This window comes from Boleophthalmus pectinirostris, unplaced genomic scaffold, assembly GCF_026225935.1.
Source record: "Boleophthalmus pectinirostris isolate CB_2022bp ecotype Guang Dong unplaced genomic scaffold, ASM2622593v1 HiC_scaffold_12, whole genome shotgun sequence".
NCBI lineage: Eukaryota > Metazoa > Chordata > Actinopteri > Gobiiformes > Gobiidae > Boleophthalmus > Boleophthalmus pectinirostris.
In genome coordinates this window covers 8,164,731-8,181,828 of record NW_026571018.1, presented here as the reverse complement: position 1 = coordinate 8,181,828, position 17,098 = coordinate 8,164,731, and the positions used below count along the sequence as shown (strand labels likewise).

At 39.9% G+C, this 17,098-nt stretch overlaps 1 protein-coding gene and 1 pseudogene across 1 annotated transcript in view; one reads left to right on the top strand and one right to left on the bottom strand.

Moving 5' to 3' along the window:
• Nucleotides 1-16,619, top strand: part of LOC110156406 (kin of IRRE-like protein 3) — a 319,679-nt gene extending 303,060 nt beyond the window's left edge. The window contains exons 14-16 of the mRNA XM_055148711.1: nt 304-413; nt 3,872-3,958; nt 16,143-16,619. Of these exons, the coding sequence (XP_055004686.1) occupies nt 304-413; nt 3,872-3,958; nt 16,143-16,619 (674 nt within the window). The remainder of the gene's footprint in view (nt 1-303; nt 414-3,871; nt 3,959-16,142) is intronic.
• On the bottom strand, nt 11,431-11,547 carry LOC129407554 (5S ribosomal RNA; annotated as a pseudogene).
• Nucleotides 16,620-17,098: the final 479 nt, after the last annotated feature.

Sequence of the window (17,098 nt, the reverse complement as noted above, 5' to 3'; positions counted from 1 at the left end):
CGGATCCGCAACCACTGGGCGCTGGGTGCAAAGCTGTGAGGGGTTAGATGCTCGGGGGAAAGTGTTTCCCTGCTGTAATCTCTGGGGGTGATAATACCGACCTGTCTTGAGACCGGAGCTGGCTGGGGAGGGCCAATGAGATAACCTTTTACTAGAGAGTGGCAAATCTGTGGCTGAATGATCCAAATGATTCTAGTGTACTTTGAAAATTCAACAGAGCACAAAAGTAGCATAATACGGTTCCTTCTGACTCGCTCTAGTGCAGCCTGTTACTCACCAGTCTCTCTTCACGTCTCTCTCCAGATCTCAAAGGACAGGCCACGGCAAAAAACGACATCCGTGTGGAGATCGTGCACAAAGATCACAACGCAGCACGAGAGAACGAGGAGCACGCCAACATGAAGCAGATGATGGTAAGATCTGGGACCTCTTATAAACAAAATCATAGTTAAAGGGCCCATCTCATGCAGAATAACTCTTTTCACATTGTATCCTCTGCACATAAACAAGCACAATTTAGGTTTTGGAACATCCATTACACAATAGTTATGAAATCTTACTGATTTCTTGGAGACAGTCACAGACCAGGAACTATGAAAGGCCGACTATTGCTCATCCCCCCGCCCGTCCTGAGAAAGCACAGGCTCCGCGTGAGCCGCCCTTCCTCCGCCCATCTCAGGGAGGGAGGGGGAGACAGGCGTGTACCCTGATAGAGGCAGGAATAAACTTTTATTCATCATGGTGAGCCTTATGTGTTGGACCCGGAATCAGACGAGGACTTTGAAGTGCACGAAGCTCAAGCACCGCGTCCACATCAGCTGAACATTACTGATTGGTAAAGTATTAATAAACACTAGTAGATATACTTATATCATGTACACTGCAGTGCACTTTCTGCTATGTCAAACGCGTCACACGTTTAGTTGGCCGTGTCATCGTTGTAGCAGCTTTAGTTCGTTGTCACGTGGGAGGGTGTCAGAAATATGCTGCAATTTGTTGCAAAAAATCGCTGAATCAATCTAAAGACCACTTCAGCGACATATACGAGGCCCACACATCACTCTTAGAAGGTAGAAAGCTCTGAAAATTTGATTTTGCATGAGATGGGCCCTTCAAGGTTTTTTTTGTTTTTTTTTAGGGGTGGGACTTGATTAAACATTAATCTTATTAATTACAGGCTTTGTAATTTATTCATCCCAATTAATCACACAACAATTTGCCCCAAAAGCAACATTTATTTTATGTAAATGAATTTTAGTGGACTCAAAGTCAGTCATTTGTTCGAGTTTGTTCTCTCTTGTTTGTACTCGGACCAGAATTGCTCCCGCCGACAGCTCCAGCAGTTTCTGTGCTCGCTGTCACATTTTGTGACGTTTTACATTTAAATGGTATCGCAGGGTTGAGGTGCTCCTGTGATATAGAAACTCTTTTCTGCACAGTTTGCAATAAACAACACGTTTGTCAATATTTCCATTGGGTAGTTTTTTGAATACAAATTTATCATCCAGGAGATCCAGAGCGCTTTCATACCACGCTCATGGATTGTTGTCGGAACTGTGTGCGTCAGTGATATTTTTAATTCATTAATATCTTTGTAATTAATTAATGTCGCACCCTTAGTTTTGTTTTGCTTTTTTACATTTTTTTTTTTTTTTTGTATCTGAAAATGTCCTCCAGGAAGAATATATCAAAAACAAAAAAGAGTACTGCTTTGTCTGAGACTTGTTAGACTTTAATCAGAGCTTTATTTTAACACAGTCTGACCAGAAAGAGCTGAAGTAGTTGGAACTGCAACATGTGAGCTGATTTGTGCTCTTACACTAGTCCCTTTCCAAATACGGCCACAGAATTAGCCAACAGTTTCTCACTTTTTGTTGTACTGTACATCAAACTCATAAACAGGATTATGAACGTTCGTATTGATCACAGGTTTCTGAAAATGTTGCTCATGCCACTTCATTAGTTACATCAGTTTCGTTACTACTTTAGCTTGGAAAGAATCTGGAGAACTGAAGAAAACTTAACAACAGAGAGTTTTGAAATCTGAGAAACTAAAAGGGTCAGTTCCTAGCTGACATTTTGAGCTCTGAATGTTGCTCCCCGGTCTTCACCTCCATTTCATTCTTACACTTAAACTGTCCAATAAAACCAGGCTGAATAAATCGTATTGATCACAGGTTCCTGAAAATGTTAAATCCATTTAGTATTTTTCTTGAGTTGTCAGACGATCTTAAAACTTATTGGACAGCCTTTGCTAATGTGTGTATTGCATCTCCATGGTAACTGGTTAAAGTCCCACCAGTCGAAGCCTCTGCCTCTGTGATTCCTCTCATATAATTTATTTGGACGTGTAGTGGTTGTGCATTTGTATTTGCACAGTAAAATAGATGTAGCCTTGGTAAAGAGTTAAGGTGATGTTCGTACATGACAGCTGCTGAACCAGGCAGATCTCATGTGTGTAGTGTGTGGAAAATAATAAAAAATAGCCTCAGAACGTAGGGTGAATTTGAAGTGGAATCCTCTGAAACTAACTACCTTATTTTTCGGACTGTAAGGCGCATTTAAATCCTTTAATTTTCTCAAAAATCGACCGTACGCCTTATAATCTGGTGCATCCTATGTATTAATTCTGATTGTGCTTACCTCTAACATATTTTATGTTGTACGACTTTGGTAAGCTACAAAGCCGCACCGCTTGATGGACTGTCGGAGTATTACAGCTACTGTTGTCAGGAGCCTCAAGCAGTAAGTCCGACAGAAGCTGACCACATCACCGCACAAGGAGCGAGCTGTTTTTTTCAACGCTTACAGTTAATGTAAATTAGACATGTGGTTTTACGTTTCGTTTCTGTAAAACGTAAATAAATGTGCAGGAAATAAAAAATAAAAAAAGATTAAATGATCCACCCACATTCACATTCATAATAGACAATACACAATACCAAGACAGGGAGGCAACGCCGGGCGAATTACACCATGCTGCCAGTAAATCGTTTTATTTTTTATTTTTCTTTATTTAAAAAAAAAACATTTTATTTATTTGTGTATTTATTTATTCATTTATTTATTTTCTTTCTTTTTTTTTTTAATGGGACAATGCATATTCATGAACATATACTTGTAAATACACCAGAATTAGCCCAAAGCCTATTTTTCATCTGTAGTCCCTGGCAGGTCAGAGAGATAGAGACAACATAAGACAACCTCACAGAGTAGACAAACTGTCAACGACAATTCATACGACAAGCATGATAGAAACAGCACAATAAGACACAATCATGACATACAACACTTACATTTACATAGAAGCATAAAATTAGTGTTCACAGATGTGGTTTCTCTTTAGCCATTATTTCAGATTGGAACTCGTGGATGTCGTTCGTTTGTTTCGCTTAATGCGCTTTATAATCCGGTGCACCTTGTGGATGAAAATAGATGAGAAAATTCAACATTATTGATACTGCACCTTATAATCCAGTGTGCCTTATAGTCTGAAAAATATGGTAGATATATAGATACTTTATTGATCCCGAAGGAAGTTCAAAGTTCAGCAGCAGCAGAGAAACAAACATAGCAACACAGAAAAGATATTTCAAGTTGGCAGTCCATCTAAAAAGCTTCTTAAAAATAATCTTAAAGAAAAGATTTTTGTGTGAGGCCATATGTCTAGAGCTGTCAGTGTATATGAGGAGGTGTGGACATAACGTTAATTCTCAATATGTCACCTCTAAATCTATTCTTCAGTCTCACTTCTTTTACCTCCATTATTAAGACCCTTTGAGGTTTTTTTTTAAGTATTTCTGTACCCTGTCTCATTCTGTGCCATTCTAACATACCTCATTTGAGTGACGTACTCTGTGTGAATCTGCAGATAGACCGAGGGGAGTTCCAACAGGAGCCTGTCCTGAAGCAGCTGGAGGTGCTCCCAGAGGAGGAGAAGGAGTTCCAGCACATCAAGGTAACTATAGTAACATATGGAAAAGTGACATGGACTAAAAAAACAGCCAAAAAGTTCTGAATCACGTGGGAGCCAGCAGAAACAGAAGTTATTGTTTTAAGTTGATGAATAGATAAAGGTTCTATATGACGCAGAATGAACTCTTGTGAGCTTTTAGCTGTGACTGTTACCTCATCAGAAGTCTTTATTATTAGTCTGTTTACATCTCCAAAGCTCAAAAACCTTATGGTGTCACGAAGCAGTAGTTTTCAAGTTAACAGCTCCTTTTACCTTTTGTTCATTAGAGATTGGCACTTCCAGATCTGAAATAATCTAAATCAGTGGTGTTCAATAGGTGAGGCAAGACCGGCCTCTCCTGGGGGGTGCCAAAGAGCCACTGGGGAGGTGCGACACATGCGGACTAAACCAGGACTAAACCAGGACTAAACCAAGACTAAACCAAGACTAAATCGGAACGGAACCAGGACTGATTGTAGGGACGCCTGCGTAGGGTGACCGCAGGCGAAAGGAGCGGTACAGAGCTCCACACCCCACAGAGCTAAGTGCAGCCGGCGCCCGATCACGCTTTGCTCCGCGGGCTCAGGGTTCTCCCTCTCTCTCAAATCCAAGATAAGTCCTGGTTTAGACCTGGTTTAGACCTGGTTTAGTCCTCGCTTAGTCCGGGTTTAGTCCTTGTTTAGTTCTGGTTTAGTCTGGGTTTAGTCTGGGTTTAGTCCTGGTTTAGACCTGGTTTAGTCTGGGTTTAGTCCTGGTTTAGTCCTGGTTTAGTCTGGGTTTAGTCCTGGTTTAGTCCTGGTTTAGTCTGGGTTTAGTCCTGGTTTAGTCCTGGTTTAGTCTAGGTTTAGTCCTGGTTTAGTCCTGGTTTAGTCCTGGTTTAGTCCGGGTTTAGTCTGGGTTTAGTCCTGGTTTAGTCTGGGTTTAGTCCTGGTTTAGTCCTGGTTTAGTCTGGGTTTAGTCCTGGTTTAGTCCGGGTTTAGTCCTGGTTTAGTCCTGGTTCAGCTCTGGTTTAGTCTGGTTTAGTCTGGGTTTAGTCCTGGTTTAGTCCTGGTTTAGTCCTGGTTTAGTCCGGGTTTAGTCTGGTTTAGTCTGGTTTAGTCTGGTTTAGTCCTGGTTTAGTCCTGGGTTTAGTCTGGGTTTAGTCCTGGTTTAGTCCTGGTTTAGTCCTGGGTTTAGTCCTGGTTTAGTCCTGGTTTAGTCCTGGTTTAGTAGTCTGGTTTAGTCCTGGTTTAGTCCTGGTTTAGTACTCGTGTCCTACTGATATTCAATGATGTTAAAAGTCACCTCAGTTAGTTAGCTAGTTAGCATGAAGTTGGAAATTATTTGCGGTTGCAAAAATCGTTTATGAAACAGGTGTGTGTGGAGTAGGGCGGCAGATGGGAAAGGGGGGTTTGGCTGTCTTTTCTAAGGGGAGGCTCGCATTCACCCAATTTGAAAACCACTGTTCTAAATGATTCTGGTGAAGGTCTATGAACCTTACAAACCTGTTACATGGGCCCGTTAGGTGCGTATGACAGGTTTTAAAGTTTTTTTCTTATTATTATTTGGTTTGGTGGGATAGTATGTGTGGTTAGGGGCAGGATGTGGAGTAAAAAAATTGAGAAAGCACAAAAATTAGTTCTACAACAGAATACCTCTACCTGTCATCAACACAGAAAAGTCCAACCAAAATGCAAACACAATTCACGAGCAAGAAACGCATTTCTCTAACAGCTTAAATCTTCATTTAACAAAATAAATTAACTATTGAACTATTTAGATCAGATTTTGGCCGTTGTTAATGTGGTTTCTTGTCATATCTACTGCCCATGCCTAGAAAGGAAGTAAAATTATAAACTCCAAACAATAAAATTCAGTGTTTCCCCTAAAATTATACTGACTAGGCACCTATTTTCTCTCATACTTCGCCCGTTTGGTCCAGTCTGTTCTGTAAAGTAAAGTGGAACAGTATTTGATCATAATAAATTAATACATGAAAATATGCTGGGAGAAAATTTGAGGAAAAAAAAAAAATCTTTTGCCAATGTATTAATTACACAAAATGGTTTGACAGCAGCCGTATGTTAGCTCATTATCCACACAATGGCTACTTCATTAGTTACATCTGTTTCTTTGGCACAACTAGGCTACTGTGTGATACATGCTGACATCCTGCTTTAGTGTGGAAAGAATCTGGAGAACTGAAGAAAACTCTTAACTTTTATCAGCAACAGAGAATTTTAAAATCTGAGAAACTAAAAGGGTGAATTCTTTGCTGACATTTTGAGCTCTGAATGTTGCTCTCCACTCTTCACCACTTACACTGACCGGCATCGCAATTTAAGTCACAGTTATCCGTTTTTTTCCATGACTCATTTAAACACAAAATCGAAAACTGAAAAAAAAAATAAATAAAATTGTTATCTGTTTTTTCATTTTCATCTAAGCTAATTTCCATCCTCACCTGGACCAAGAGCCACTTAACCTGTACAATTCATAAAACAAAAGATAAAATAAATAAAACAAAAGATACAATAACAGCTTCCACACGCCTCTCACGCTCGTGTTATACTGAACAATCCGTGTATCATTCAGTCTTGGTCCTGGTCCCTGTCTGGTTCCGTTCTCAGTGCCGGTCTCAGTCCCTGTTTGGTCCTGGTCTGGTCCCAGTCTCAGTCCCAGTCTAGTCCTGGTTTCAGTCCCGGTATGTTCCCGGTCTGGTCCCGGTCTGGTCCTGGTCTCAGTCCTGGTCTCAGTCCTGGTCTCAGTCCTGCTCTCAGTCCCAGTCTGGATGCAGGCGCACCTATGGGCCTATCCAGTTTTAGTGCTGTTTTAGTCCTGTTTTAGTCCTGGTTCAGTCCTGGTTTAGACCTGTTTTAGTCCTGGTTTAGTCCTTGTTCAGTTCTGGTTTAGTTCTGGTTTAGTTTTGGTTCAGTCCTGGTTCAGTCCTGGGATCAGTCCTGGTTTAGACCTGGTTTAGTCCTGGTTTAGTCCTGTTTTAGTCCTGTTTTAGTCCTGATTCAGTCCTGGGATCAGTTCTGGTTTAGTCCTGGTTCAGTCCTGGTTCAGTCCTAGTTCACTCCTGGTTCAGTCCTGTTTTAGTCCTGGTTTAGTCCTGGTTTCAGTCTGTATGCGGAGCAAAAGTCCAACACACAGAAAATGGGAAATGTTATCTGTTTTTTTCCATTATTCATTTAAAAAAAAAAAAAACTTTAAAAAAAAAAAACTTAAAAAAAAAAAAAAAAAAAAAATCATTATCGTTTTTTTTTTTGGGGGGGGGTTTGGTTTTGGAAACAAATAATGAAGAAAATAGTTGTTTTTTTCATTTTCTTATTTTCGGTTTTATTTTGAAAAACTAAATAAACGAATGATACACAGATTCTGGACCTTTAAACTGATACAATTTCTATATTAAAAAAAAAAATCACGCCCGAGTGCTTCTCATTTAGTTACGTCACTATTACTGTGTGGACAATCACGCGTCTAACCTGACATTACACCCTCAGATCAGAATCGAACCGGCAACCATCTGGTCACTAGTCCTAACCCAGCGCACTACACCGGCACCATCACCTCCGCCTTAACTTCTGCATAGTACAATAATAGCCTTTTAATACCGTAATTACACCGTATACACAGGTAAATTGTGCGTAATGAAGCTTTTCCTCTTGCATAATCAAATTAGCCTCAGCGCCCGAGTTAGAGGCTCTGGGGACAGACAAAGAGGGAGATAAATGGTCCCCTCCCTGGTCATTTTCTCATTGAACCCGGTGGGAAAATGAGCATGAGGAGAGACTAAGTGAGTGATTTTTTAAATGTAATTCTGTGTTAGCTCAATAGCAGGTTCAATGGATGATTTAGACACTGCTATTAGTCTACACCGAGCACTACCTCCTGGTCAGTAAAGTCACACTGAAAAACACACCTTGTTTTTACCGGGGCCGAGATAGAGAATGTGTTTAATTAAAGGCTGTAGACAAAAGTAAATTAGCCTGTAAACTCAGAGTGCAAAATGGACAAAATTAGGAAATCGCCAAGGCTCCTATTTCCTGCACAAACTACTTCTTGAACAACTTCTGCGTAAAAACTGCTAACTCTGTGTTTTAGGCCTTTATAAATATGTTCTGAAATGTGATTCTTGACTTCGTTTGTCAGTTCATAGTCTTTTTGTCAGTTCTTCTTCAACTTTGAACTTAGAACAAACACTGCAAATCTAATCGCACACAGAGTTTTCTCCAAATTGTTCAGCTCTAGTGTATAACAAATATATTCTTGGTTAGTGCACGCTTTACTCAAATGAAATCCAAATTTAATTTACAATTTGCTAATCCTTTTACTGTTTGTAGCGTCAGTATTTTAACCTTAAAGGGGCTGTACATAAACCTGTCACCACAACACATTTTGAAGCACGACAGAGGAATATCACAATGAATGATTATCGTATTTTTCAGACTACAAGGCGCACTTAAAATCCTTTAATTTTCTCAAAAATCGACAGTGCGCCTTATAATCCGGTGCACCTTATGTATTAATTCTGTTTGTGCTTACTGACCTCGAACCGATTTTATTGACTTTGGTAAGCTTCAAAGCCGCACCACTTGATGGATTGTCGGGGCATTACGGCTGCTGTAGTCGGGTTCCTCGCGGGGTGAGTCCAACAGAAGTTGACCACATCAGCCACAAGGAGCGAGCTGTTTTTTTCAGTGCTTATAGTTTATGTTGATGAGCCAAGTGGTTTTAGGTTTTGTTTCTGTAAAAAGTAAATAAATGTGCACAAAGCTGCATTAAACACATTGTTACTAATGTATATTTGAGTCTTCCTCGTAGGAAATCATTTTTAAAAAGCTTTAATTATCCACCCACATTCACATTCATAATACAGATTCGCCAAGACAGGGAGGCAACGCCACGATCTGCCAATGTATCGTGGATGTCTGGGCTAAGGGATCAGTCTCAAGTATCGTCCGTTTGTTTCACTTAATGCAGAGATGCCCAAACTTTTTTCATCAAGGGCCACATGTCTAAACACAGATGAAGCAGAGGGCCGATTGAGGGCTGTAGACTGGTGCTCAGTACAGTGAATAATTGAAATATGTGCATGTTTAACACGTAAAAATGAGTCATCAGACTTTATTCATGCTAAGATCCTTAAAACCACACACTAAATATTAAATATTAGCTTTAACAAGGTAGATTTAAAAAAAAAAAACTTGCAGTAAAAAGTTAATTTTTAACTAATGCAAGGTCATTTGGGCCAATTCACCTAGAAGCCTGAGGGCCAAGAAAACTTTGTCTGAGGGTCACATTTGGCCCACGGGCCATAGTTTCGACATGCCTGTCTTAATGCGTCTTATAATTCATTGCAGCACATTTGGCCCCCGCTGGCCACTGTAGAAACCTCCCCACTATTATATAAAAAATATACACACGATAAATATTGAGCCCCACTTGCTCCAAATTAAAAATGTATTGGAGTGCAATCTACACAAGATTAAATTTATTAAATTTAAATGTATTAAATTTTGTTTTTGGGGTGAATATGCCATTCAACTGTCTTAATATTTAGGTCGGATTACTTTTTTGTAACAGAGAAATAAGGAGAAGCCGTTACAAGCCCTCTTGGTGGCAAGCAAAAAGAATATCACCAAAAAATGAATGAAAAAAAAAAAGCCCCAAACTGTATTGTTCCAGCTTTAATACATTGAACGATAAGTCAATATTGTAATTACCGGTGACAGGACTAGCTGTACACACATTTTTCTTGTAATAAATATGATTAGTTTTTCCTCAGTACAGATATATAACTCTGAGACTGTTGTGTGCTGTCCACATCTAATTAATAAGGACTTTATGGAGCTTAATTAGCTTCCTAATTATTCACAATGAGTTTATAATCACGTTTCACAACTTTCAAAGAGGTCAGAATGGAGTTTTTCCATCACCGCACTTGCAAACGGCGCACTAGCATTACTTCCTGGTTCGCAATCTATGGAGCTCAACAGTCACGCAACTCCCACCCACTGCAGTTCCAGAAGTATATTATCTACTCTTTTTACCCATAAACTTTCCAAAATAAATTAAAAGTGTGAATGCTTGCTCGGGGCTAATCAGCTATGTGGTAACTAACGACAACAAGAGCTATAATTTAATTTAAAAAGCTGTTTCTGAAACTTGAAAATACTAAGTTATAAGAACATTTGTCACCTCAGCTGACAGCATCCATTGTGATTTTAAACTTTTAATATCTGAAGTTTTCAAAAGTGTATGGGGAAAATGAATGTTTGAGTGTGATGGAAATCGAGGCCACTGTTGTTAGTTCAGTAGTTTTTAGCAGTGGCCTCTGAAAGTTGTAAAAAGCACATATAAACTCATCACCTTGAATCATTAGGAAGCTAGAAATATGTTAAGTGTACAAGCCCATTTACAGTTTAAAAACTATTTATATTTTTCCAATTTTTATGACATAAAACTCAAATACAGCGCTTTTAAACGACCAATATTAAGCTACTTCCTGAAATATATTATAATGTTTTTGTTTCATTCACACATGTTTAACGCACAGATTCTACATGTTTAGGCTGAGTTCTTCGGAAAACACTGTGTTCGATCTGCTGATGTCATCATGTGGTAATATAGGAAGTGCTCCACTGTGTTTTTAAACTCCTTACACCTTCACTAGAATCATTTGGATCATTTCAGCCCTGGAATTAAATTGTCGATCTCTAAAACTAAACTAAAAATTAAAGGCAGCTGTTAGGGATGTAACGATATCCAAATCTCACGGCACGATATTTATTCTGATATTTTGAAGTGATTAATATAATTGTAGATAAGATACAGGGTTGCCACATGGTCTTAAAAGTCTTAAAAAGGTCTTAAATTTCCTGTTCCTTAAAAAGTCTTAAATGATGTTGTTCAAGTCTTATTTTTTTCACAAAGGTCTTAAATTTCATTAGCCTATTTTTTTGTTTACTCAACCAGGCTGCAGGGCAATGTTAAATGGAGGGAGGAAGAAAAAAAACAACATCGTGAAATTACGTAACATGACTGAACGTCTAATTTGGAGTACACTCAAACAATACTTTACTTTCTGGCGCCGGCGGCTATGAGTAAACAATCAGTACAGCAGAGGAAGACATTGAATGGATCATGGGGAAGTGTAGATTTAATCCATAGTGGCTCTTAGATTCTAGATATAGTAGTAGTAGTAGTAGTAGTAGTAGTAGTAGTAGTAGTAGTAGTAGTAGTATTAATTAATTAATTAATCATTGCATTTATATAGCACCTTTCGAGATACCCAAAAGCACTTTACAGTTCATTATTCATTCACTCAACGCTCACAGCTGCCCTGGGGCAGACGGATGGAAGTGATGCTGTCCATCAGCCTCTCCAACCACCGCCATCTCTCACACACACACACACACCACTTCCATACTAGGCATTGTGGGTGAAGTGTCTTGCCTAAGGACACAACAACAGTTTTTACCACTGGTGCCCCCCCGTGTCACCTGGAATTCCCAGTGGTCTCCCATCAAAGTACTAATCAGGCCAGGCCTGCTTAGCTTCTGAGATCTGACGGGATCAGTCTTTGACAAGCTGGTATGGCCACAAGTAGTAGCAGTAGCAGTAGCAGTAGTAGTAGTAGTAGTAGTAGTAGTAGTAGTAGTAGTAGTAGTAGTAGTAGTAGTAGTAGTAGTAGTAGTAGTAGTAGTAGTAGTAGTAGTTGGTTGGTCAATATTTGAATTGGGTCTGGTATTTTTCACCTGCATTATAGGTGCGAAATTGGTCTTAATTTTCATTTAAGTGGTTGTAAAAAGTGTTAAGTTTGGGGTAGTCAAACCTGGGGATACTCTGCCATACTTTTTGCATTTAAAATACTTTGACAAGATTTTGGTGTGATCATTACTGTCATAATCCCAAGAATTTAAGTAAAAAACATATCTCTTCATGTTGTCTGAGCTGAAATGAATCATGGGATATGCAGTCCTCTATGTTTTTTAGCTGTTGCTACTATAAAACAATGCATTGTGACAGCTATTGATATTATTGTGAGTTCTGACAATAATATATCAGGATATTTCAGTTATTTTTACATCCCTAGTAGCTGTTAACTTGGAAACTACCACTTCACGGGGTGGAACAGAGCATTTTCAGATTTGGAGATGTAGACAGACAAATAAATCAGGATTACTCAAACATGCCTGAACGAAACAAAACACAACTCCAGGTCTGTTTTTGAGGAGGCAACAACATTATAACATGGCTTAAAGCTCACAAGAGTCGATTTTGCATAATATAGCCCCTTTAACCGTCTTCCGTGCATACAAATTGGCGTCACTGTCTCTCATTTCGCTTCTGGAATTTCATCCGTTCTGTTTGTCTCTCGGAAAATGAAACATGAAACATGACAAGACAGATCTGTGCCCAATGATGATAAATCACGTCACTTATTGCCAAGACGCCGCATTATGTTTTGGCCGTGCGTTCACTGAGTTGCCATTTTACCCCATTTTATTATTCACCAATCAATGCACAGCCCCCCCCCTCCGCCTTCTTATTATACACTGCCACAGCCAAGTCACTGTCTCTCCCATCCATTCTGCTCAGTCCAGCCCCGTGCCTAATTAACTGGCCTCTGAGTACATTTACAGAGAGAGCACTTAAGGAATGAGACTCAATGCTACTTACTCAGCTATTGTTTTAAGTCCAGGTAAACACGGAAATAAAGGTGCACTGTGTAACTTTTTGATGGGGGTACGTCACCTGCTTGTTTTCATGGAGATGTTATTGTTCCAGGTTAGAGATTAAACCTATCAATCTCAAAGGAGACAACTATAGGCTATGTTGCAGGTCAGATCTGTGGGGAATCGGCAGAGAGCAATAGAAACACCCATAATGAATAGAAACACCCATAATGAATAAATGCCAGATAGATGTGTTTAATGTCATACCACGGAACCTGGGAAGCGATAACTAGTGGTGAAGTCAAGACCACACTAGTCGAGACAAAGACCTGTCCGAGACTACGGGGTCCTGAGACCGAGACAAGACCAAAACTTCTGAGGATCAAGACCAAGACAAGACCAAGACTTTTAAAGGACGAGACTGAGACAAGGCTGAGACCAAAGCCCCTCGAGACCAAGTCAAGACCATCTTTGTCATTTTCTACATTTGTTTGTATTTTACAGTTATTTTGGCACAAATATATCAATGTTTTTTTAATAAATCTATCTCCATTTGATCTGATAAATCTTAATTTAAGATTAAAATAAGACAAGCAAACTGTACTGCACTTAAACACACTTTTTGGACCCTCAACTGCAGTTTGAGAACCCCTTCTTTAACAGAACTTCCACTGGCACTTTACAGAAAACTGTGAACAAAGTGAATAAAGTGGGTAGGATTTTTAAGTCTGTTTTTTTTTTTTTTCGAATTCCTAACTGGACTTACATTCTCTTACTGGTTTTGCAGTGGTATTTACACATTTACCAAACTAAATGCACATTGTGGCAAATACAGATGTACCGCACACCAGTACCGTAATGAAATATGATTGCATTCGACGAGTGTCAGACCTCGAATCCAAGACAAGACCAAGACAAGATCTGTTTTTTTCAAATTCCGAACTGGAGTTACATTTTCTTACTGATGTTGCAGTTTGATTTAGCCTCTGCACATTTACTAAACACACATCGTGACAAGTACGGATGTACCGCACACCAGTACAAGTTTATTGCTGACAGCAGCGGTCGTAATGAAATATGATCGTATTTGACGAGTGTCAGACCTCATGTCTGAGACCAGACCGAGTCCAAGCACCTTCAAGGCTGAGACAAGACAGAGTCCAAATGCACTCAAGTCCAAGACAAACCCAAGACCATAAAAAAACAGTCTCAAAGCCTGTCTTGAGACCAAAACCGGTATTGTACTGCAACACAAGCAATAACATCTCCATGGAGATAAGCAGGTGGTTTTATAGCTCCAAAATACCAAAAACAATAAAAATAATACATTAATAAAAAAATAAAACTAAACAAAAAAACAGGCATTCTGATTGTGAGTGGGATTGCCTCTTCACAGATCTAACCTGTAACTTGGTCTGGTTTGGTCTCCATAGTCATAAATCGATAGATAGAAAGGATTCCACTCTGTGAACCATTCCAGACAAAGCAATAACATCTCATGGCAAAAAGCATTTGATGGACCTCCCACATTAGAAAAGTTCCACAATGCACCTTTAACAAGCTACAGTTACTAAACTCAATGTCAAGCTTAACGTTTTCCATTCAAGGAAGCACAGACAATTAGATTTCATGAGTTGGTGCTGGTGTGAATAGGCCGGTTCAATCAAAAGTTAAGGTTCAAAAGAGTTTCCAGGAGATTTATGCTGTAGAAGTTTGGTCATTACAAAGTTTTTAGATTTCTCGGGTAATTGCGTTTTTTTACATTACTTTCATGGTGAGTTTTGGGTGCGAAGCTTTAACACTGCAGTCGTATCGTATTGCTGATATAAGGTTACAAATTGATTTATGTGCAGCTCTTTCTCATATTTTTGCAGGGTAGCGATAATGCAATATGCAGTGACAGAAAAGCCTATACATGTGATAGCAGACATAATATAGCTCATCACGAAGCCTTCATTAGCAGTAGGTGGTTCAGAAGTGCGGATGACTCACTCCATTTAAGCCTGTTGTCTCACGAAGCACAAATGAGGCTGGTTAAAGACTCTTTGTATTCATCATTTCCTCATATACTTGTGTTATAAATGTGTTTGCTGACCCGCAGGTACAGAGTGTCTACAGGAGGATTAGAGAAGCTAGAGAGGAGGGAGGTCCAAGTTTAACTCTGCTCACAGTCAGTCAGGCCCAAGAGGGAAGTAGGTCTATGTACCATTCTTTCTTTTGAATTTCAATTAAGAATGCAAAACAGTGCAATGGGAAAACAGTTTGTTCTTTCATTTTTCCGTTTCAGTGTCAAACAAAAACAGATTTTGACCTCTTTTTCCGATATTGATTAAAGTTTATTTCAGATACCACCAATCAAAAACAGTGTCGGTGCCTATTTCACTTTGGATATTTTATTCTCTCTGGTTTATTTGCCCCAGAAGTTCTGCTGCTAGAAGGACTTACCAGAAAAATCGTTGCAATTTTGTGGACAAACATTAGCCAGACTGGTGCCACCTAGTGCCTCCGCTCAATTTCATTTCTCTTCCGCAACTAGGTCTGGAATTAAAATACACTAGACGGTTCGCAAAACCCCAGAAGTGCGAGTTCAGGCACCAGCCAATCAGTGAAGAGCCATATATTCAGTGTTGTCAACGATCGAGGGTTTAAAGCCGGAACAAAGTGAATGTTTGATGAATTTTATGAGGGGTAAAGACGTTATTGTCCTTCTTCCTTCAGGATTTGGGAAAAGCTTAATATACCAGTTAGCCTGTTAGCAGAGCATTACATATGTGACTACCAAATCAGCGATTGGCTAAATGATAAAAAGTACCCGCCTACTGTTAAGCGAACGAATTCTAATGCTGCAAGGTCAGATGGTTTATACAAAGAGACACGAAGTGAATCAGGCTAGACAAACACAGTGATGCGATTACTTTCTCGTCCTAGAAAGTCATTAATTGTTGAACTCCATGATGAGAAACAGGAAGCAGCTATAGAACTCTCTTTTGTTTAGTTGACATCATAGAACTATAATAAAAATATTTTTATTATAAATCCATGGTTTACACTGCAGCACAACTGCGGGGGCAGATAAACCAGAGAAAATAAAATATCAATATTAAAATAGCACCGAGACAGTTTATTTGATTGGTGTTATTTGAAAAAAAACAACAACTTTAAATTAAATATTGTAAATAGAGGTCAAAATCTGTTTTTTGTTTGACACTAAAAGGGACTGTCTTCCCATTTTATTGTTTTTCGTTCTTAATTGAAATTCAAAAGAACAGACGGTACATGAACCAAAGTATGGTTTTTAATTCATTTACATAATTGTTGACAATTGTTAGTCTTTTCAGTAATTAAGAACAGATTTATTTAAGTATTATTATTATTTTCTCAACCTCAGCAAATTCCTGTTGTGCTCACAATGCAACTGTTTACAAGAAACTCCCACAGCTCCTGCAGATTAAAAAGTCTTTTTACATGTAAAATAAGATACAATGACAGTCTCATTGTTGAAATAATATGTTGTGTGCCCACAGGACCCCACCAATGGCTACTACAGTGTCAACACCTTCAACGAGCACCATGCCACCCCCACCATGTCCCTGACCTCCAGCCAGACGCCCGACGTTGTGCGCAGCCCTCCATCCGGCTCCATGACCATCGGCAAACAGAGAGTACCCACCGGCATGTCCTTCACCAACATCTACAACACTCTGGGGGCAGGACCAAACCGTCTCTATGACTACGGCCAGCGCTTCGTCCTGGGCATGGGCAGCAGCTCCATCGAGCTGTGCGAGCGTGAGTTCCAGCGCAGCTCCCTCAGCGACTCCAGCTCCTTCATCGACACTCAGTGCGACAGCAGCGTCAGCAGCTACAGCAAACAGGACGGATACGTGCAGTTTGACAAGGACAGCAAGACTTCAGCCAGCTCCTCCTCCCACTACTCCCAGTCTTCCTCCCAGAACTCAGACCTGACCAGGCCCCTGCAGAAACGCATGCAGACCCACGTGTAACAGCGGGGAGCCTCCACAGCATCTACCTTCACACAAGATACTCTAAAACAGGGACCTTTGGAAATGCCAACCTCTGAACCTGAACTATGAATGGAACTGGAAAACTCACCATGAGCCAACGTCAATACTACTCATGACAATCATTTGTCTGCTTTCTGCTTAAAACTGACAGCGTCTGGCAAAGTTTAGGTCTATGCTGTAGAGGGACACAGTAGTTTGGACTGGACTGGATGGGGGGGTGTTCATGCAGAACTCAAGCCCAGGGCTGGGCACACTTGTGGGGTAGTACTGAAGGCATTGTTGTCCAAGATGCTGAAGCCATAAAGCTAGACCTCTATTACTGATCACCAACAACACACATGCTGATAAACAAAGCCATTTCAGCAGTGATACTGCCCCTGTATTCAGTTCAGTCCCAGCCTGGTGTAGACCCACTCTTCGATCAACAGGCTCCTGCTGATTCCACACAACAAGCAGCT